The 23,628-nt window shown below is 45.8% G+C and overlaps 1 protein-coding gene across 1 annotated transcript in view; it reads left to right on the top strand.

Moving 5' to 3' along the window:
* Positions 1-23,628, top strand: part of RFX4 (regulatory factor X4) — a 75,388-nt gene that overhangs the window by 33,332 nt on the left and 18,428 nt on the right. Inside the window, exons 7-11 of the mRNA XM_062201985.1 lie at positions 1,523-1,667; positions 6,591-6,685; positions 7,095-7,212; positions 17,044-17,163; positions 17,485-17,646. Coding sequence (XP_062057969.1) covers positions 1,523-1,667; positions 6,591-6,685; positions 7,095-7,212; positions 17,044-17,163; positions 17,485-17,646 — 640 coding nt within the window. The remainder of the gene's footprint in view (positions 1-1,522; positions 1,668-6,590; positions 6,686-7,094; positions 7,213-17,043; positions 17,164-17,484; positions 17,647-23,628) is intronic.

Here is a 23,628-nt window from a genome sequence, read left to right as displayed (position 1 = left end):
TATCTCAGTCTCAGTGCACAAAATCCTTTGGAGTACCTGCTGCATGCCAGACACCATGCTCGGTGGTACCTGCCCTTAGAAGAAAAAATGTCAAAAAAAATTATAAGTCTTAAGTGTTAGTAAGGAAATAGAATGGAAGTAGGGACTAGGAGGACATTCAAGTCCTGTTTAGATAAAAAGGTCAGAAAAGTCTTCTCCATGTGCACAGCATTTAGGCTGGAGCATACATGATAGCAGGGTTGCCAGGGCAATGAGGGAAAAGAGCGTTCCAGTCAATCAGCGGGAACATATATGCAAAGTCCCCGAGGTGTCAGCACACTCACTGCAGAGAAGACCAACCTGAGTACCAGTAGTCACCCTGATGGAGCCTTTAGCCTCTGTACCATGCACTAGGCCTTCCAAACATCATCTCCAGGGTCCCACAACAGCAGCCAGGACCCTCCTGGGAAGGGAGGGAGGTACTATTACATCTCTGTTTCACAGATCGGGAATCACCTGCCCCAGATCAGTCAGTGATGAGCAGCAGAGCCAGGCTCTGACCTAGGCCTGTTTGAATCCAGACACCTGCCGTTTACGTTCTGTTATTTCCATTATGTTATTACAGAATGACCCCAGGCCTCCGTGACCTTTGAGGAGTTCTACAGTTCTTTAAATAGCATTTGACCTGTGCTTGGACAGTCCGGGGTGTACCAAGGGATCTTCAGTATTTATCTTTTTACCTTTGCCTGGAAATTCACAAGCATTAGGAGACTTTCAAGGTCCTTGTGAATTTCATATCCTTTTAAAATTTTAATTAAAAGACATTTTGAAAACATGCAAGTGAAGGAAATGACCCTGATATGTTTTTCTTCTGTCATGATTGTTCCAACTTGGTGATGTTGTTCCAAGTATCCCAACTTATAAATTTCAGCTCACTAATGAGGGTTTGCTGGGAAGCCACAGCTTTAAAGGCTATACACACACAGAGAGAGACTTGTGGTATAGTTTCCCTCTTCCTCCTTCTTAGTTATTCCTATTTACTTTAATCACCCAAGTTACTTAAAAGGAGAACACCAGAGCCTCAGCTGCTTCAGAACGCATTCATATGACAAGCACGCATTTTGAAGTTTCTGGGGCCAAAGACCATTCTGAAACCTAGGCCCCCGGCTCCCCCCCGGCACTCGGGATGCAAAGGTTCTGAAGCGCAGAGCTTCATCTGCAAGCTTTCATCAGAGAGTTCACGGATCTCTGGGCTTCGTCCTATTGTTCACGGGGTCAAGACCACAGGGGCTGCGAACAGCAGTGTCTGGACTGGCCTAGGCCACCCCGATGGTTTCCTGTAGAGCAGGAGAGATAGGAAGAGATGTCTGGATCTTCGGAGTCAGGGAGTCAGTTGCCGCTTTCTTGCCTGTGGATTTTCCCGAATTACAAAGTAGTTTGCAAAATACCATAAGCAGATCCCATGAGACACAGAAGGGACTAAAATGAAGGGGTTTTAACCTAACAGCTCTCAGGCTAATGAGTTGCTTGGATTGGATCATAGGCATCCCGAACAGTGATCCACAGTGCAGACATCACGTTCCAAATGCTGGAAGACTGGAGGAACGTGGACCTGAACAGCATCACCAAGCAAACCCTTTACACCATGGAAGACTCTCGCGACGAACACCGGAAACTCATCATCCAGTGTAAGATGTCACACCGAGAGTGTTTGTCTTTCAGTTTCTGTTTTTTAAAAGAGAGGTAGAAAAAGTATCTTGGTAAATACTCAGTGCCGTGTCCGGAACATCATGTCCTTCTCCCTGGGGTCCCCTCCTTCTCGTTCCTGGTAAATGGGTTGGCCCAGATGGGAAGGCTGATTGATTTAAGAGGACATATGTCAACACCGCTGGGGAAAAAGTGTTCTTGCGCAATGGGGCAGCACACAATGTGGTGCCAAGGACCCTGCATGTGACCCGAATGCCAGGCGTAGTTCCATGGAAGTGGCATGGAAAGTGAGAACAAAGCTCACTACCTCTCTTCCCATACGGCAGCCTGGAGTCAGCTGGAGCCACTGCATGTTTTTCAGCAGAGGGCCCCATGGGTCAGCCCACCTGTTGACAGGTGAACCTTTCCATCACACTCCACGTCCGAGAAGGGGGAGGATGGTGTTTTATTTCTGGGGTGGAAGTTCACGTCCCTGTGGACAAGGACTTCAATGTGCAACTGTAGGCAAACTGTTCCAAACACCACCCTGGTGTGGGTGCCAGGTTGTTTTCTCCTAGTGCTAAGGCAGGACGAGAGGGCCAGAGAACACTGCCATGTTAGCAAACCTCCTCCGCCACCCATCCTAGCCAGCTGCCCGGCACATGCCCATGGCCTGGGGAGCCCAGGCTACCTCTTTACACGTGGGTCAGCCTTCCTTCCTGGGACTCAGAGGAAAAAGGGGGACAGGAGGGCAAAAAGGATGACTCAGCACTGCTCCACGAGGTCTCGGGAAGGTTGGTGCTGAGAGCACGCTGTTGCACCCACTCTCACCTCCTGAGTAGGTGCGATCCCAGGATCCCAGCCGTGACACGGATCAGGGAGCTGCAGAGAAGCTTCCGGTTCTGCTTTTCCCTGCACCCAGCTGGAAGGTCAGCAGAAAGCATGGCTCTGAGCACCCTGACAGCACTAGGGCTCTCTGATCGCCATGTCCCCATAGCCTCCCAATGGGCCAGGCACACAGCACATGTCCAGTAGCAACCGTGGAGGCCCAAGGAGATGAGTGACCCTGGTTCCTAGTTTTGCTAACCACTCATAGCAGCTTTTTTTTTTTCTTTTTAAAGATTTATTTATTTATTTGAAAGGTGGAGTTATAGGGAGAAAGAACTCTTCCATCTGCTGGTTCAATCCCCAAATGGCCACAATGGCTAGGGCTGGGCCAGGACAGAGCCAAGAGCTTCTTCTGAGTCTCCCACATGGATTCAGGGACCCAAATACTTGGGCCATCTTTCTATGCTTTCCCAGGCACATTAGCAAGGAGTTGGATCAGAAGTGGAGCAGCCAGGGCTCAAACCCATGCCCGTATGGTTTGCCGGTGCTATAGGCCGTGGCTTTAACCCACTGTGCTACAGTGCCGGCTCCTCATAGTAGCAGCTTTAGACTCCATTCTCTTCTCCCCTCTGTGCCTTTGAAGGGGAAAGAAAATGTGAACGAGACTTGTAGGGAAAAATACAATCAGCCGTGGGCAGCTGGAGGCAGCAGGCTCTGAGCTTATGCTCCAAGTGCAGTTACTGCTGCTTCTCTCCCCAGGAGACAACCTTCAAGGGCCTTCTCTTTAAGTTTCCTTACATTTGGGAGAGAATGGTGCCCTTGCGAGCTGTCAATATAGTCTTCCTCTGGGGAAGGAAAGGACCCAGCTGGTCCTTACTGAATGCCTGTCTGTGGTCAGACTCTGCTAGCTGCTGGGTGCAGAGCAGTAAGGTGGACACTGCCCTTCCCACATGGAGGGTAGAGTTAATGGCAAATCCGAAGCTGAGCAAGTAACTTACAGATGTGTCGCATCCTACCAGAGAGAACAATGCTTTGTGACGCAGTCACAGGAACGGGGTATTGAAGAAAGATACCAAGCTGGAAGGTAGATGGCCTGGCATGTGGGTGCCACCCTTGCACTTCCCAAGTGGACAGCTAGGAAGTCCCTGAACACACAGTGAGCTGGCCACAAGTCACACTGAGTGGGGCTGGGGCAACTTGGTATTACACTTTCTTTTCTTCACAACCAGTTAACAAATCTGCAGATTCTTGCGGTAGGGGTTAACCACTGCATCCATGATGTAGATCCTTGCTAGGAAGACTTGACTTACCTTGAGTTTAAAAAGTACACGATGATGCTCCAGTCACTGTGATCTTGGTTTCCATTTCTGTAAAATGTGAATGATGTAGAGGGATTAAATGAGATCATGTGTGTTACGTGCTTAGAACATAGTGTAGGGGGCAGGAGGCATTGTGGTAGAGTGGCTGAAGCTGTCTCCTGTGATGCTGGCATCCCATATGGGTGCCACTTCCCATCCTGGCTCTTCACTTCTGATCTAGCTCCATACTAAGGCACCAGGGAAAGCAGCCAAGGATGGCCCAAGTGTTGGAGCCCTGCAGCCACATGAAGATCCAGAAGAAATTCCTGGCTCCTTGGCTTCAGTCTGGCCCAGCCCTGACTGTTGCAATTCATTTGTAGAGTGAACCAGCAAAGGGAAGATCAATCTCCCCCCCCCCCCCCCCCCGTCTCTCTGTAACTCCACCTTTAAAATAAATAAATCTTTTTAAAGGTACCAATTCGAGTCCTGGGTGTTCTACCTCTGATCCAGCTCCCTGCTAATGTGCCTGGAAAAACAACAGAGGATTGCCCAAGTCCTTGGGCTCCTGCACCCAAATGGGAGACCTGGATCCAGCTCCTGGCTCCTGGCTTCAGTCTGGCCAGCATTGACTATTGCAGCTATTTGGGGAGTAAACCAGTGAATGAAAGATTTCTTTCTCTTTCGGTTTTTCTCCCTCCCTCCCTTTTCCTCTCCCCCTCCCCCTCCCCCTCTCCCTCTCCCTCTCTCTCTCTCTGATTCTGGCTTTCAAAGAAATAAATCTTAAAAAAAAAAAACAACACACAGTATAGGGCTAGTATAATGAAGTGCTTAGCAAGCAAGTACTTGAGTCAGGCTGTTTTTGAACTTGACTCTACTGTACACTAGCTATGAAATCTTTGGAAAGTTAATCACCTTTGAGTGCCTCAGTTTCCTCATTTGTAAAATGGGGGATAATAATAGTGGCTACCCCCTTGGATTGCTCATTCATTCATTTAACAGATATTTGAGCACCTGCTTCATACTGGGCACTGTTGTAGATGCTGGGACAAAACAGTGAACGCAACACAGTCCCTTCCTCATGGTATCCATGTTCTTGGGCTTGTGTTAAAGCTAATCAAGTGTATCCAGGTAAAACATCTGGGAGAAGACCCACGCGTGGTAAGGGCACAACAATGTTAGCTGTTAGCATTCTTATTACACCATCACTATCATCATTGTTCACGGAAGCACAGCCACTCAGATGCAGTGTTGTGAAGAGTAGAAGAATGCCAAGGAGAAATCCAAAGACCTGGGTTCCAGTCCCTGCCCTGTCACTTACTTACCTTCTGACTTTAAGCGGGTCATTCAATCTAAGACATAGGTCATCTATAAAAAGAGACCAACCAAATAGACTTTACAAAAAGATTGTTTCAAGTCTTTTAAAATTGTATTTATTTACTTGAGAGGTGGAGAGAGAAAGACAGACACAGACATTTCAATTCTCAAATGCCTACAACAGCCTGGGCCAAGCTATTGCCAGGAACCAGGAACCCAATCCAGGTCTCCTACGTGGGTGGCAGGGACTCTTCCCAGGGTCTGCATCAGCTGGAAGCTGGAATCAGGAGTGGAGCTGGGGTTTGAACCTGGGCATGGGATGTGTGTGTCACAATAGATGGCTTAACTTCTAGGCTAAATGTCCACCCCAACTAACTGGACTTCTGAAGTTTGTTCTCATCGCAAAGTGTTAGGACCTTCTGGTCTCAGAAGGTAACCTGATGTAACACACACCCACCAAGTAAAACAGCAAACTGGCCAGTCTTCTAGAATGGGAGAACAAAACTGCTCAGACAAATGAAAACAAGGAAAATGTGTAGTCCTTGAACTATGGCCTGACCTACAAATAAAAACAGTAAAAAAAAAAAAAAAAAAAAAAAAGGAAGAGATATCTCCACCTGGAGACCACCACTGCCACGCGTCTATTTTCTGCAGTGTTTCTTGGATTACAGAGTGTGTCCACCTTCAGTTATCTAACTGGAGGCTGAAGACAGGTTTGCAAGTGCCACAATCCTTGCCCCTGGACTAGCGTAGAGATTGAGGAACAGAGAGATTGTTTCATTTGCTCCACAAATGTTTATTGAACACCAGCTGCACATGGAACCCGGAGAGGCCGGGCAGCTAAATGCCCAGCAGAGCTGGGGTCCAGAAACCTTTGAATTCCCAAATGTGCTCTCCCACGGGGCTGAGAGCAACACAGCAGCATTGCGTCCGCCTGTTCATTCAAGCAGGAGCTCGCTGGGTAAGTTATTGGGTAACAGCTGTATCGCAGATAATGTCTAGATAATAAAGATACCAAGGAACCAGCAGGGAGACACGTACACACCCAACCACGACACGGGGTCCTTAGTGACGCGACAAAGGCAGAATGCAGAATGTAAAGGCTAGAACAGCATTCAAGAGCAGTGATCAGTTTCTGCTGGCAAGGGGCACATGGGAAGTTACAAGCCTTTCATACAAGGGGCATTTCGGCTGGCCCATGAAGGACCAAGCAGCCCGGGCAGCACACGAGCTGCCTGTGAAAAGGACTGAGGCCGGGAAGGGCAGCCCTGTCGGGGAACGTGGGGTGGCCAGAGTTTACCCTGTTCACATGCGTGCAGAGCAGCCTGGAAAGGGAAACGGGGCCATATATTTTATAAATCCCTGAGTGTCCCTGCTGAGACGTTGTATTTATGTGATTGTATTCAAAGCCGTTTTCCTTTAAGACCTATCTCTCTCCGTAAACACAAGTGCAGTGATGTGTCGGGGTTCTCCTTGGCTCCACAGTGTACCAGGAGTTTGACCACCTCTTGGAGGAGCAGTCTCCCATCGAGTCCTACATCGAGTGGCTGGATACCATGGTGGACCGGTGTGTTGTGAAGGTGGGTAGGCTGGAGCTAAGGGGCAGCCTTGGGTCCTGCAGCCCAGCGCTCACCTCCGTGAACACCTGGCTAATACAGAGCCTGCTGCGAGCTGACTGTTCCCCGGCAGACATGGTGTACTTGGGGAACGGAGGGGAGGCCCGCCCCCATGCCCAGAAGGTAGAGGTGACAGAAGGCACAACTCTGGGCGTCCTGATTCACCCAGGTCACTGGCTCTTTTATCTGTTGTGTCCATTGAGTCTTAGCATAAGATTTCATTTTTAAGCATGATTTTGCTGTCCAAAACAAAAATGTCCAATAGTGTTGCTCCATAATACTGAACTTGGAGACTCCAAAGTTCCTGTTATTTTTCAAAGAGTAACATAAAAGGCCATGTCAGCCACTATTAAAGCTGTTTACTTTCTTGTAGGTGGCTGCCAAGAGACAAGGGTCTCTGAAGAAGGTGGCTCAGCAGTTCCTCTTAATGTGGTCGTGTTTTGGCACAAGGGTGATCCGGGATATGACCTTGCACAGTGCTCCGAGCTTCGGTAAGGCCAGCCAGCCCTCCCCACATCCAAACCTCTGTTCCCCGGGCTTCGGGCACTGAATGCAGCTCTGTGGGGTCAGCCACCGTCCTGCTTGTGCTTCGGAGGCCACCAGGTCGTCACCCTGAAATGCATCTGTTCTTATATGTTAGGACTTTGAGGGAGGAAGGTGCCCTAGCATGCCAAGGTGACGAATCTGCTCTGAAAAGGAGAGGTTTGCCTCCAGAGGGTGATATGACTTTAAAGCGGAATCAATAGCAGGTTCCCCAGTTGTGAAATGCCCCAAGTGGCTGCTGCTTCCACGGGACAAATGTGTAGAATTCCATGGCTGTAGACCTCCCGAGATGGAGCACATGAAGACACCTCTGTGTTTGAACATTTTCTTTGCAAGTGGCTTGATTAGTGCTCCTTTTTTTTTTTTTATTGACTTTTTTTTTCATTTTCAAATGATTGACATTTGACTTTTTGATTGACATTTCTTTATAAAGGTACTCTAGTCTAATTCTTAGAACAGGGCTTTTGCATCCATTTCCCTTTTTATGTTACTGACCGCTGACATTTTCATCACCTGCAGGAGATAACCACACACCAAGTCCTCATCTGCTGAATCCTAGGACGACAGGGCTTAAAAGCTGATAGTGGGCTCTATAGCCAGAAATCCAAGCACTGACTCGGTGCGAGTGCTGTGCTCCATTGCAGGGTACCGCTTTCTATCTTTTGTGGGAAGGACTGAGGGCATTGAGTCCAAGACTTTATTAGCAAAGTAAGGTGGGACTTTAAGGCATATCTGGACATTTGAAGTCCCGAAACACATTGACCTCAGTTTTCTAGGCTTTTCCAAAGAATTGTTGGTAAAGGTTCAGGGGAATTGCTTTAGTTCTCGGGAGAATTTGACTTTGCAAGCAGAGATGTGGTTTCGTTTCTCAGGATCTCCAGTTAAGCCAATCAGCTCTGTGTTTTGCTCCGGGTTTAATTTGACACTTTTCCATCTAGCTTTTTATAAAGGTCCCATCACCATTTTCTAGTTGTGCAATACAATGAAGTGACTATGTGGTGAAACACAAAAAGGCACTATTTTTTCTTCATAGCTCTGGCCTTGAAAGAGTGTGTTTACGCACTTGGAGAAGCTTTTTGTGTGGAGTCCTTTAATCTGAGCACTGGCAAGTTCCCTGAACCTGCCTGCACCATGGCTACAGATGGAAATCCTCTCCCAGCTGTAGGTGGAAATGTTCCGCCGACTGCTACCTGGGCAGTGCCATCAGGCGTGGCATGTTGATGGCTTCCAGTTCAGCATCGTTAGTGTTAACATGTGTTACCTCTAGCTCTGGAAAGCTCATTTGTACATAACTGCTTTCACTTACAGGAACTGTTGAACAAAATTTGGATTTTTTTTTTCATTGCTCCAGAATCAAAGAGGCAAGGACATCACACACAAGCATGCTCACTAAGTGAGCATCCTCCTCTTACTTTATCCCTTATTCCTTAATTTGCTGATTTTTAAACCAAGTTTACCATTAAGTACTGTTCATTAGATAGGGAAAATAATTCCCTCTGCAGTGGTCTGAAATCCATTTGTTTTTACTGAGTTAACAATCAACGTAAAAAAGAAAGTTTGGACAATAGAACAATAAGGATTTATGAATGGGTTGAATTTATTACTAAGGACTATGGTTTCTTAAACATATTTATTGCTTTTCGAACCCATAGAACTTTAGGATATATTGGAAACTCAGGCAAATGGCAAAAAAAAAAAAAATTCACAAATCATTTAGGAAATAAAGCGATACTAACCCAATTTCACTTTTACAGTATTTTCCAGTCCTCAGTGTGTGAAATAATACCTGTCTCCAAGTCCATTTAGCAGACCATCTGACATGGTCCAGCTCATCTGATTCATTGTTGAATTTTGCAGCTTGGGGTGACAGACAAAAGCCCGGCTCCCCCTTTCTGCCTGTATATGTCAAAGACCCAGTTGGTGGTTGTGTTTGGGTCATGTGTTCCCTGTATGAAAACAACTAATTAGGAAAAAGAGCCCTGTGTTCCCTGGTCCCCTCCTCTAGCCGCAGGGGCCAGCTCTATCTATCTGATAACTCCCACACGGTCCTTGTCACCATGAATGGGTGCAGGGTTTGTGTGTCAGCGTAGCAGGCTGACCAGTACAATGATCGTGTGCAATATCACAATGATCCCGCGGGGGACTCTATCACCTCTTTCCAGAACAGCCCCTTTCAAAGGTAGCTGACTCCTTTCTTCTCCTTAATTCCTTTTCACTCTTTTCTCCCTAATTCCTTTTCACTGAAAGGGCCTATGCTGTGCACTAAAGAAGCCAAGAACTTTCTTTCTTTGCTGCAAGCAGCAGTTTCTAGTAGAATCAGTCAGCAAAGGTAGGCTAGCAGGCAATGAACTTTAGGTCCTAGAAGAGCTCAGCAACTTAAAAGTTTCTACTCTCTCTCTCTCTCTTACTCTCTCACTCTCACTCTCTCTTACACACACACACACACACATGCACGTACACACACACGCACGAGCATGCATGCACACTCGCTCTATTTTCAGCTGATCCATCTGATTTCAGCCCTGGCTCCCCAGTGAGCACTGGCACCTTTACCACTTCATCCTGGGTCTTCACCAAAAGCCTGCCTGTTTCACTGTTTGGAACATCCAGACCACAACAAGAGTCCCTGGAAGTACTTGAGTATGCAACAGTTTGCAAAGCAGCCCGGGTGTAATCTTGGGGCCGAGGGCAGGGTTGCACATCACTCTCAGGTTCACTTTTTGGCTTGCTTGTTTTCTGGCCTGGCATCAAAGCTCATTCACTCATGCAGGGCCTGGGAGGCCAGAGAGGCCACGTGGGCCCCTGTCAGAAAGCGACTCCCAGACCAAGTGGCCATGACGGAGACTTCCAAACTGCTTCTCTATGTGCAGATGTCCTGACCTGGCTCTCCTTCACACAGAACCTGCTAAGCTGCGGGACCTTGATGTCTGCAGTGTTACTTGAGCTCTCACCAGCCCTAGGGGCAGAAATTGCTTTCCCTGTAATCAGGAGAGGGAGGAGAGGGAGCTTGCCTGTGTACTCTTAGGGAGGCTCAGACTGTGTCCAGCCTGGCACTGTTTCTGTGCTTCTGCAGGCGTTCGTCTGCTAGGCTACACTGCCACCGCCTTGCTACCTTTCTTCAGCTAATGATAACAAACAACACTTATTGAGGACCTCATGCACTTTCGACACCACTAAGCACTGTCATTTACTTCTCACACACCCCTGTGAGGTCGGCACGATGGCCCTCAACATGGCAGATGAGGAAGCTCAGGCAGAACTCGAGGACTTGCTTAAGACTGAGAAGCAAAGACACGATAATGATCATTATTGTAACAAATATTTAGGGAGCACCTACTATCTCTAATTCTCACATTAATTCTGCAAGGCAGATAATAATAGGTACCTTCCAGCAGAGGTGAGCTCTGGTTTCAAAATCAAATCTGCCTGACCACAGAGCCCGTGCTTTTTTGATTATCATCATTAGAGCAAACAGCCTCATCTCAGCTGCATGGCACAAAAGGGCTACGCAAATTTATTTAATCCACACACTGATTTTTTTTAAACAATATCAATGTATTAAGATAAAAAAATTAAGGCCACAAGAGAAAAGAACAATAATTAGACTGTCATGAGTAGTAACTCATGCCAAAAGACAATGGAATAATATCTTTTAAGTGTTGGGAACAAAGATCCATCAACTATTATTAGTGGGGGAGAGCAAAATAAAGACATATTCAGTTATACGAAGACTAAGAGACTAAGAGAATTTGGCACCCACAGATATTCACTTAAAAAATACCGAATAACCAACCGAAAAACTATAAAAGGGTGCATTTCAACAAGAAGAAAAATGAAGCCATAGCTACGGCCTGGAACACAAGAAACAAAATGTCCTAGTTATTGTTGCTACAAAACAAGTCACCCAAAGCTTCCGGGCCTCAAACAACCATTGCTTTTCGTTTATGAATTCCGAGGGTCAGGATCACATGGTGGCCCTGGAACTCTACATGCAACTGCCCCAGATGTGAATCCACCTTGCTCTTGCGATCCATTCTGAGCCACAGTGCAACTTCCTTCATACTCTACTGGCCAAAGAAGTCACAGCCTTACCAAGAGCCTAGAGGATGCATGGACACCCAACTGTCTTTTCCTCTTTTTTTAAAATTTATTTAGTTATTTGAGATGGAGAGTTACAGAAAGAGAGGAAAGACAGAGAGAGAGAGAGAGAGAGAGAGAGAGAGAGCACAATCTTTGATCTGCTGGTTCACTCCCCAAATGGCCACAACAGCCAAGGCTGGGCCAAGCCAAAGCCTGGAACTTCTGCTGGGTCTCCCACGCGGGTGCAGGGTCCCAAGCACTTGGGCCATCCTCGGCTGCTAAGGGCTGTTTGTCATGGGTGTGAGCATCAAGGTTGTTTCCCAGAACTGGGGCACTGACCCTGCGGGTCCCAGTGGGGCAGCTGCAGTGCACTCCATGGCTCCTGGAGGTGGTGGTCTGACTGATGAGGTGCAGGGAGGTCCTGAGAGCTGCACAGGAGGAACTGGACCCCTGCAATACCCACTAAGCCAGCTTGCGGCGCCAAGAAGACCCTAATTTAGTCTCCTCTGGCATCAACAAGTGACCAGCGGGCTGCACCTGTGAAGAAGTCCACAGTACTGACATCTGGTTCTGGCTGCACAAGGATGAGAACCCAGCAGTGCCTCTCTATGGAGCCCGTTACAAGCCTCCCTGAGCCCCTGCTCTAACTTAATCAAAATGTGCCACCAAGTTGCTTCCTTCTAGTAACCATTAGCCACTGTATTGGCTCTTTCTCAAAAAACAGCAACAACAACAAAGGTCTTTGTCTTATTTAGGAATACTGAATAACTCTAAGTTTTGCAGGAAAACTTCATAGTTTTATTAAACATTTAAAATAGGTGTACAAATATTAATTAAAGAGATCATTACTGAAAGGATAGCATTATATGGGGCTGCCGTTGTGGCATAGCAATTAAAGCTACCACCTGCAGTGCTGGCATCTCTTATGGGTGCCAGTTCGAGTCCTGGCTGCCCCACTTCCCATCCAGCTCTCTGCTATGGCCTGTGAAAGCAGTAGAAGATGGCCCAAGTCCTTGTGCCCCTGTACCTATGTGGGAAGACCCAGAGGAAGCTCCCGGCTTTGAACTGGTGCAGCTCCAGCTATTGTGGCCTTCTGGGGAGTGAACCAGTGGATGGAAGACTCCACCCCCCTTTCTTTCTCTCTCTCTCTCTCTTTCTCTCTCTCTCTCTGCCTCTCTGTAACTCTGGCTTTCAAATAAAATATTTAAATCTTTTAAAAAAGGATAGAATCATAATTTATAGAGGAGAAAAAATGGAAGAATATGAAAACTTGAGATGGTAAGAGTTAAGATGATTGAAGAAGCATAGAAAATGGAGGCAGAAAGTAAAAAACACAAAATATAGGATAGCAGAAATAAGACCAAATAACACAGCAAATGAGAAAGTCTCTTCCTTCAAAAAGTGACAGGCACAAATGTTTTTACAGGCAAGGTTTACTAAACTTGTAGACTTATGGAAATCAGTATTTCACAGAACAAAATCAAGAGAAACAAAGAAATAGAACTCATTTTTGGGTACTATAATCTCATGTCAGGATCTGGCAAGAGGGGCTGGCGCTGTGCTGCAGTAGATTTTACCTCCGCCTGAGGTGCCAGCATCCCGTATGGGTGCCATTTCGAGTCCCTGTTGCTCCATTTCCAATCCAGCTACCTACTAATGCACTTGGGAGAGCAGTGGAAGATGGCCCAAGTGCTTGGGCCCCTGCTCCCATGTGGAAGACCAGGAAGAAATTCCTAGCTCCTAGCTTCTGGCTTTGGATCAGCTCAGTGCCAGCCATTGGCAGCCATTTGGGCAATGAACCAGCAGATGGAAGATCTCTCCGTCTGTCTGTCTATCTGTCTCTCTCTAACTGTGCCTTGCAAATAAATAATCTTTTAAAAAGTCTAAAAAATTACTAATTAACATACTGTATTAATAGATTAAGAGAAAAATCATACCAAACATAAAAGATTTTCTTATAATTCAGCTCTCAAGTATGATTTTGAAGAAAACTCTCTCAAGTATGATTTTGAAGAAAAACTCTAATAGAAGAAAATTTATTTAATATTAAAGGGTATCTAAAACTCTGCAGCAAACATCAGACTTAATGGATGAAATTTTAGGAGTTTTTCCATTTAAGTCTTAAAAGGATAGGAATATCTTTTAGCAACAATATGTCTAATATGTACTGGAGGTCCTAACCAACACTAAGAAAATGAAACAGAAAATTTTCAAGGACAGCACAAAATTGTCTTTATTTATAGATGTAATGGTTCGTGATAAAGAGAACCTACAAACTAATAGATCAAATAAGAATTCAGATAGATTACTGAATTGTTTTTATTAAATCATTGGCATTCCCAGTGTTAACTTGAAATATAATTAAAATACACATATGTATGTGCATATGTGTTTGTGTGTGTGCATCATTCATAATAGCAATAGAAACTAAAAGCACCCAGAAATAATTCTAAAAAAATATTTTAAGTTCTTCAAAGAGAAATTTTAAGCTTAATTGAAATATCCTATATTCATGTTTGGAAAAGACTCAACATCAAAAAGATGTAATCCTCTTCAAATTGATGTAAAATTTAATGGGATTCCACTCTAAATCTCAATTTTTCTCTTTGATTTTTGACAATCAAACCTTGAAATTCATATGGGAAAGCAAGAGGCCCAGAATATTAAAGACATTTTGAAGCTAAAGAACAGCAAGAGTTGGGAATTTCTCATCTGATACTCAGGTTTATTATAAAGTAATGAGGTGTGGTTTCTGTGTTGGAGAACTAGAGTACAGACACAGAACAAAGATGTTCAAGGCAAGTTGATGTGAAACTTGCCTTCCCCTTCTCAGAGTCTCATTCTTGAACATTGTATAGATAATTTATGTTTCAGAGTATTAAAGTCAATGGAAAAAAGATTCTGATATAAGCATTTTAAGGCAAGTAAAATAAAATCTGACCTCTTCCCTGCACTTCTCCAAGCCCAGATCTTTGTGTCCTTGTCTATAAAACAGGAGGGCTTGTATAGATGCTTTCCAAGGTGCTGACTGTGCTACTAGACTAACCCCATTTTTACTATTGAAAGTTTTCCATTCTAATTTATTATTTCATGGTATGTTTTCTCGCTTTCTGTCCATGTTGACTTAGGTTAGCATCCCAGTGAATAATTTCTCCATTATGGAGACTTTTTCTTCTAAGTATTTGAAGCTGTCTTTTGATTTCTTTGACAATAACTCTATGAACAAATCAGGGATTTCATAGGATCTTACACATTAGTAGCAAACAGGAACTTAGAGATAATACAACAATAACTCTACCATTTATTAAGCATCGAGTGTGTACTTCTCAGTAAGAAGAGAGTATCACTTGTCTTCCACAGTTGTGATGAGCATTAAATGCAATAATAAATCTCAGGACCAGCACTGTGGCACAGTGGGTTAAGCCGCTTGCAACGTTGGCATCCCATATCAGAAAGCCAATTTGAGTCCTTGCTGCTCCTCTTGCAACCCAGCTCCCTGATAATGTACCTGGGAAACAGCAGAGAATGACCCAAGTTCCTGGACCCCTGCCACTCATGTGGGAAGCCTGGATGAAGGTCCAGGCTTCTGCTTCAGCCTGGTCCAGCCCCAGTCATTGTGGCCATTTGGGAAGTGAACCAGTCAATGAAAGATCTCTCTCTCTCTCTTTATCTCCCCCTCCCTCCCTCCCTCCCTCCCTCCTTCCAAATAGATACATCTTTTTAAAAATCTACAGGTTAACATAGTAGCTCCAACACAAAAAGGCTCAATAAATGTCTGTTCCTGGTTTTTAACATTTCGAAGAACTAGGGTAGTTGAAGTAACTCATCTACAGTCTCAGCTACTAAATGGTTAGAGCTGGGATCTCAGCCTAGGTAGGTTGATCCCAGAGCACTGCCGTTACCCATAATGCCTTGCTTAGCAATTCACATTGTGGGTAAGTGGATGGAAAGTTTAGTGTAGGAGAATGCTCCTCACAATGACTCAGCAGAGCCTGAATCTTGCTCAATTCCAAATGGGCTTGAAAAGCTGACACAGCAGTGCCGATGGAAGAACATGGAGGGAAGTGAGGACAGTGGACCTCGGCCTTGAGCTCTGTGAGCACAAGGATGGGAGCCTGCAGCAGGCTCTGCAGAGAGGGGGAGAGGAGCAAATGTGCATGACCTGCTGGGGATCCAGCAGCCTCATAGTCAAGGCAAGGATTTTGCTCTGTAGCTTTCCTGGACCAAAATGACAAATCTATCTTAGATGCAGTGTGTGAGTGTGTGCAGAAGCCAGGTGCAATTAAGAAGGGGAAAAATAATTGAGAAATTCTACCAAGGAGTCCTTCAAAATCCCCAACTGGCCCTCAGCACCTTTTTCTGAGATGCAGAGAGACAGAGCTCCCAACCCAAGTGGCCCCTGTGAGGACCAGTTCACTTATGTCGTCTATGCCCTGTTTTCCTACTTGTGCTATGAGATTAGGCCAAATGATTTCTGCAAGTGTGGGAACAGATTCTGGAGGCAGACCAAACTGTGGCACATCCCTACTCAACTGCAGATGGAGAGAGATTTTCCTTGATGTGTAAGGAAGGATTAAAATACCACCTATCTCCCAGTTTGTTGTAAGGATGAGACATTAGTAGAGTTCTTGGTATACAGTAAGCACTCAATAACCACTAGGTGTGATGATGATGATGATGATGATGATGGACTGAAGAGAAATATAGTGCTAGAGAGACTCCTTAGGTCTCTTAAAGAGCAAACCAGAGGGGAACAGGAAGAGGGAGATGGAACTGCGGAACTAGCAGTGAAGTGCGGCACTTCTCTCTGACTTTGCATACTTGAGTTTTTGATTGCAGCAGACATTAACTGAGCCCCCACCACATTCCATGTCCATGGTGGCAGCATTACATGCAAAATGGTGGTTTTGAAATGATGTGTCATTTACTCATTGTGTCATCTTTCATAAGTACTTGACCTGCAAAATAGGATTTAAAATATCCTCCTTAAACAGGGTTTTGCAGAGATTAAACTAAAGAATATGAGAGCTTGAACACAGAGAGTGGCACAAAGGAAAAATTTTTAAAAATGGTTGTCTATATTGTAAAATAATCTACCCTAAATTGAAAATGAAGAATACTACTTAAAAATACCAAATATTTTAAAATTCAGTACTTTTTCTAAGAACCATGCATATCCCAGAAACATTTAAGGAAATAATTCAGTTGTTACAAATTTAAAATTTCAATTCTGCTCCCAGAATCATATCAGGTGTACTGGTAGATTCTAATGAACTAGAACACAAAGTCTCTGCCATGGACATCCTTGGGGAAATAAGGTTTGCTTGAGGAGGAGACACTATGAAAGACACCGTGTCAGTAAAGGCTGGACAGAGTTAAAAGCACTCAGGAAGAGGCCAGTGGGTATGTGAGAGCCCAGAAGCATTTGGGCAGATGGCTTGGTGGCTGCCATTTTTGATGGTGTCATATTAATAGAGCAATGAAAAGATCTGCTTGCCACAAACCACTAATGGCACTTACTTTATGCCATGCACAGCAAAGAAAATCAGCCTCTGACCACGGGGAGATCAGTGTTGAATGGAGAGAGGAGATGCCTGAACAGATGATGATGGCACGGGAGAACGTGTGTCGTCGACCAGGCAGAGATGGGACGCAGGGGACACGTGACTTAACCTTGCTGTTCGGTCTGTTCTCACCAGGGTCTTTCCACCTGATTCACTTGATGTTTGACGACTACGTCCTCTACCTATTAGAATCTCTGCACTGTCAGGAGCGGGCCAATGAGCTCATGCGAGCCATGAAGGGAGAAGGGAGCACTGGTAAGCCCCCATTCACACGGTTTCATTTGTACCTCTGCTTCTGTGCTCTGTGTTTCTTTTAACTCTGTATCCCCCCAAAAATTCAGGAATAGGAAATGGGTCCAAGTGACGTGAAGCCAGTATTGTCCTTTCTAGAGTGGGCGTCTGTGTGTATGGGAATTACCCCAAGGGCCACGACGGTGAGGGGACACCATCAAAGAGTTTTAAGCAGAAGAGAGAGACATGACCCAAATGAGAATGAATATTTCAGTTTTCCAAGTTCCTCAAAGACAACCTATCTTGACACCTGGCTCTAAGAACTCGCCCTCTCTCTATCCGTAGCGGAGGTCCGAGAAGAAATCATCCTGACGGAGGCCGCCCCACCAACCCCTTCACCGGTGCCGTCGTTTTCTCCAGCAAAATCTGCCACATCTGTGGAAGTGGCACCTCCTTCCTCCCCTGTCAGCAATCCATCCCCTGAGTACACGGGGCTCAGCACTACAGGTAACAAAAAGTCCTTCAAAACCTTTGGATGGGGAGCTGATATCAAGCAAGGGCATTCTGGGAAAGCAGTCTTCTTTCCAATCTCTAAAATCCAATGCCAAAGCCTGGGTGTCTTCCTGGATTGGTGGATAACTTGCAGGTACTTATTTGCTCATTGGGATGTATCCTGTATGCTGCTGTTTTGACAGGTCAAGCACATGGTAAAATCTCTACCCCCAAAACTAAGCTGCTAAAATCAATCAATCACATAAATTAATACATAGCCACTCTTGAACACAAGAAAGGAAACTCCCTAGGAACCAAAAGCTGAGTGGCATCTCTGGAAGAGGGCAGACAAGAAGCCCTGTGCTAAGCCATGGCAGCCATGAATGAGGCAGAGCTCTGAACAGAGCTGGTGGTGAGGCAAGCGAGGGCTGTCCTGCACGTGACTGTACGGCTGATGCTACCCTGAGGCTGCTCTGATGAGAGGCCCACATAGCCCGAGACGTGCCCCAAATCCTCACAGGATGAAGTCACAACCAAGAATTACCTAAGCCCAGAATAATTGAAAGCAGAGACCTGAGCAGATCTTTATGTTCACAACAGCATTGTTTATAAAAGCCAAAAGGTAGATCCACAATTAACAGCGTTATTTGCAATAGCCAAAGATGGAAATAACGCAAGCGTCCATTGATGGATGAATGGATTTAAAAATCTGATCTATATATAAATCCACCAGAATATTATTCAGCCTTAAAAGGACTTGAATTCTGACACAGGCTACACCATGGGTGAACCTTGAAAGCATCATGCTAAGTGAAGAAAAACCAGATGCAAACGGACAAATGTTGTACGCTTTCACTTACATGCAGTCTCTAGAACAGTCAAATCCATAGAGAGCGAGAGCAGAAGGCTGCTTGTTGTGGGCTAGGGAGGCAGGGAATGTGGAGCTGGCATTTAGTGGGTCTGCAGTCTCAGTTGGGGAAGATGGTGGTGCTGGTGTACAGCAATATAAATGTATGTAGTGCTAAGAGCCATACGGTTGAGACTGATTACATGGTAAATGTTATTACATGTATTTTATCACCATAAAAATCACCAGAGCATCTGTTGGAGCCCAGTCCCATGAAAGAGGACCAATAAGCTTAAGAAGAGGGAGAGTTTATATTCAAAACAGTGAAAGCATGGACAACCTGAACAGAACTGTTAAGATGGGGACTAAAAAGAAGAAATCATACTCAGGACTTCACATTACTTTGGAAGTGAATTGCTTTTTCAAAGAGGTTTATTTTTTATTTGAAAGGTAGAGTGACAGAGAGAGAGGGAGAGACAGAGAGTAAAAGATAATCTTCCATATGTTGGTTCACTTCTCAAATGCCTGAACAGCCAGGTCTGGGCAAGGTCGAAGCAAGGAACCCAAAACTCCAGCCAGGTCTCCCATGTGGGTTCGGGGGCCCACTTTGCTGCCTTCCCAGGTGCATTAGCAGGGAGCTGGACCAGAAGGGGAGCAGCTAGACTTGAACTGGCATTCCAATTTGGGATGTTGGTGTCCCAGGCCATAGGTTAACCTGTTGCACCACAACACTGGCCCCTGAAGTAAAGTGCTTTAAAAGGAAATGCATAATTATTGAAATAAAATTTTCAATAGAGAGGTTAAATGGAAAATTAGATAAAACTGAGAGAGAATTAGTGAACTAAAAGCATGAGTTGAGGAATTCTGTGATGATGTGATACAAAGAGATAAAGAAAAGTTACATACAAAACCAATGCTAGGATAAAGAGCTGATAATCCAGAAATTCCAATAATGAATAAATGTCTTAGAGAAAGTACAGAAATCATGGCTGACAGTTTCACAGAAGGGAAAGAAGAGAAGACTTCTGAGGTTGAAGGCTCTCATTGAATACTGTGCTGTACAAGTGGAAAAAGAAAAACTCACTTCCAAGTCCTCTGAAGAAAATCAGAGAGAAAAGAAATCATATTAGCCCCCCAAAAGGAAACAGATAACCTCCGAAAGGGAGAGAGTCAGACTGATAGGGGACTTCTCAATAGCAACAGTATGTTCAACATCTGGAACAGAGCATTTAAAAAGAATGAAGAAAAAAATGCATTGAAAACCTTGAATCCACAATCCTGGAGATACATGTGTATAGACATACATGCATACAAGCGTGTGCATATACGTGTACATACATGTCGGTGTGTATATAAGGACTTTCTGTGTGCCAAGTCCTGTGCTGGGTTCTAGAAGAAATGCACAGATTAATGTGCCAAGGTCTTACTACCAAGCCAACGTAGAGCTAAGAGAAGTACAAAGACAACTAATGGAGGCAGAAGGTAGCATGTGCAGGAAGTGAGGAATAATTCAATCCCACAAGAGGAGATTCTGCCTGGCCTCCAGTGTTTGTGGAGTACAGCACTTGGTAAAGCTATGGTCATTAATTCATTATTTTTCTACCCAAAGCTGTTCTGTTACCCTCCCGTAACCTTGGCACCACATATGGGAGTCAGCTTCAAATCTTTCCTCTCTCTCAACTCCTGTACTCTTTAGGGTAGGCTAAGCTGCTGTAAGAGAAAAAGTTCCAAACACATACGGGACTAACACAATAGAAATCTATTTCACGTTTGAAAATAGTTCCATCCGTATATGCAGTCTCCAGGCAGGCCCTCTGTAATACAGCCATCTGGAAGAACAAACTCGTTCTGTACTGGGCTCCACCATACTCCAAAGTGTGGTCCACACACCAACAGTATCAGCATCTCCTGGGAACTTAGTAGAAATGCCGATCTCAGGTTCTACTGCAGATCTGTTGAATCAGAAACTCTAGGGGTAGGGCCCAGCCAGCAGTTCAGCAAGCCTCCTGGTCACCTTGATGCTCACTAGTTTGAGGACCACTGCCTTGGGGGCTTTGTCATGCCTGCAACCAGCTCCCAGAGGTGCAAAGAAGGCACAGGGCCGGAAACCCCACTCCCTTCAAAGTCCTGGCCTAGAAGTGGCACACACCACTTCGATTAATATTCAGTGAGGTCTCAGGCACATGGCTCATATAACTGCAAAGGAGGTGAGGAAATGTGGAATATGGTGTGTGGCTGTCTAGGGGACGGGGGACAGGAGTTGGCACTGCCTGTCATACCTCCCAAGGCCAGCTGTTCTGGGACAAATCTCGACTGACCCATTCCTTCCCTTCCCATTCATGCCACGTGGCTCAGGCCTTCCTCACCCCTCAAGGACGTCCACAGTGACGTTCAAGCTGGTGACCTGCTCCAGGTCCTCGTCTGTCCTCCCTCACGCTGCCTAGCTGGGCTGAAGAACCCTCGGCTTTAAACAGCTCTCCTTTTCCAAATTGCTTCTCTCACACCATTGCTCCTCCGCCAGCTATCTGCATTCGCTCCCCGATGAATTCCTTCTCATCCTCGTTGGGCTCACATCCTACTTTTACTTAGAATAGGACTGTGCTCAGAACAGACTGAGAAGTAAATGATCTTCATTGGGCCAAATAAATAGGGTCAGACTGCCCCGTTCCGGATGTTGTCTTTTACCACTCATGCACACAGCCCGCCCAGACATTTCTCAGGTGGCTTCCGCGTAGCCAGCGACACAATGGGGAACAAGATCAGCTGTGGTGCCTGCCCCCCGGGCATCCATGTCTGGAGGTCTGGCTTCTGATGACTGAATCGGCCGTTACGGGTAGTGCTGGTGGAGAGCCTGGTGTTGTGAGAGCACAGGGACCCTCCGACCTGTATGTGAAAGGCATGGGAGGGCTGAAGAATGGCAAGACGCTGTCCCAGCTGGAGGAAGTAGCTAACTTACAGGCCTGGAGACAAGCAGAGAGTTATTTTCAGGCATCTTAAAGTGTACACACCCCAGAGTGGTTTGATGAATTCTTTCTCCCAAAGTTTCCTCTCTCTCCAGAACCTCAGCTAGTCAAGGAGGGAATCAGTGGATGCTTAAGCGCCTTAAGGTGCCTGCTCTAACCTTTTCCAGGGGCAGAAACTCACCAACAAACTCAGCGTCCATCAGGGGCTGCTAAGGAGATCGGCTTCTTCAAAGGACTGAAAAGCTGGGTTCGGTCAGGGCACGGCATTAGGTGGCGATCTGATCGCACTCCGAGTGCACAGCTCGAGAGTCCTCGTCTTCTGTGGAAACCGAGGCTGAGCACGGCCTCGCTGTCACAGATGCACCTGACATCGTATTTGGTTTTCTACTTTGAGGAGGAAGAATGTGGTCAGACGCTCCCCCTCCCACTCGCTCTCCACAGTGGGCTGTTGTACAAGTAGTTCCTGCTTAGAAGGCATGGGGTAGGAGCTGCACAGGGCAGAGCTACTTTGTTCACTGAGAATGAAAGGGGAAGGCATCCAAGCTCGGTTCGCAGCTCTTCAGTCGCTCAGTGGTTTGTCCAAGATTGGAATCACCGGGCAACCCCCCCCCCCCACAAGTCTCCTGTGCCCCCCGGGAAGGAGCAAAGGTGTTAAGGGCCAGGTGCCATTGACCCAAATAATTCTGCCCGTACATCCTCATTACCACCAGGGAGACACACGTGTCTGCCTGTGTTAACGTCCTTACTTCTGAAACAAGCAGGGACATAATGCAAAGAAAACACGTCTACATCACGCAGCTCAGACAGCATGAGTGATACATTTCCCACAATGTGGCGACAAGACCTGCCGGGAGACTGTAAGGGGACGAAGGGGTGGGAAGAGAGGGGAGGGAAGATTTCTAGGGTCACCTCATAATTCTTACTCAGCTAGTACGTCTGCCTGGCTCTGTATCAGCTGGAGGGCCTCAGGCGGTGTGATGCCGGTGTGATGGTCAAGGCCGCAAGAATATCATAAATGTGCTCAGAGATTTCTGTGCAACGCGCTCAACAGTCATAAAAGTAGCTTCTTAGAAATACAAATGTGAAACAGGTTCTCTTCAGATGCTTGTAAGCTTTGAAGATTTTGGCACATTCCAGCTTTGTTCTCAGATATCTCTAGGGGGCATTAAAAATGTCATCCTATATACAACTGTGTATAACAGTTTTCTCAAGTGCCACTTTTGAAATACTCCATTGCTAAATGAGACTGGACCTTGGCACGCAATGTGAGTCCCAGTTGTAGAGGAAACAGAAACATAATTTCCTAACAATATGTGTGGCTTTACACAAGTATTATAAAGCACATATGATTTATCCACAATATGCACCTAAATATTAGGATATTTATTATGACAGGCTCCTTAAATTTGGGAATTTATGCATACTTTCTTTAAATAGTCTTGTAAATTGGAAAATGGTTATGTAAATCTTTTTTAAAAAGATTTTATTTATTTATTTGAGAGGTAGAGTTACAGAGAGAGAGAGGGAGAGACAGAGGGAAAGACCTTCCATCTGCTGGTTCACTCCCCAAATGGCCTCAGTAGCCAGAGCTGGGCTGATCCAAAGCCAGGAGCCTGGAGCCAGGAGCTTGTTCCGGGTCTCCCATGCAAGTGCAGGAGCCCAAGTACTTGGGCCATCTGCTACTGCTTTCCCAGGCGATAGCAGAGAGCTGGATCAGAAGAGCAGCAGCTGGTACATGAAACAGTGCCCATGTGGGATGCTGGTGCTATGGGCAGAGGCTCAGCCTACTATGCCACAGTGCTGGTCTTGGTTATGTAAATCTTATGCATTTGCCATGTTTCTAATTTTTCTTCTTTTTTTTTTCAAGATTTATTTATTTATTTGAAAGAGTGCAGAGAGGGAGAGACAGAGGTCTTCCATCCACTGGTTCACTCCACCCCAAATGGCTGTAACAGCTAGGGTTGGGCCATGCTGAAACCAGAAGCCAGAAGCCAGGAACTTCATCTGGGTCTCCCACATGGGTGGTGGGGGCCCAAGTACTAGGGCCATTCTCTGCTGCTTTCCCAGGCCATTAGCAGGGAGCAAGATAGGAAGTGGAACAGCTGGGACATGAACTGGTGCCAGCACCACAGGTAGCAGCTTTATCTGCTATGCCACAATGCCATCCCCTTGTCATATTTCATCTTA

The sequence above is a fragment of the Lepus europaeus genome, chromosome 10, assembly GCF_033115175.1.
Source record: "Lepus europaeus isolate LE1 chromosome 10, mLepTim1.pri, whole genome shotgun sequence".
Classification (NCBI taxonomy): domain Eukaryota; kingdom Metazoa; phylum Chordata; class Mammalia; order Lagomorpha; family Leporidae; genus Lepus; species Lepus europaeus.
The sequence above is the reverse complement of the archived record's forward strand: the minus strand, read 5'-3'. Positions and strand labels throughout refer to the sequence as shown.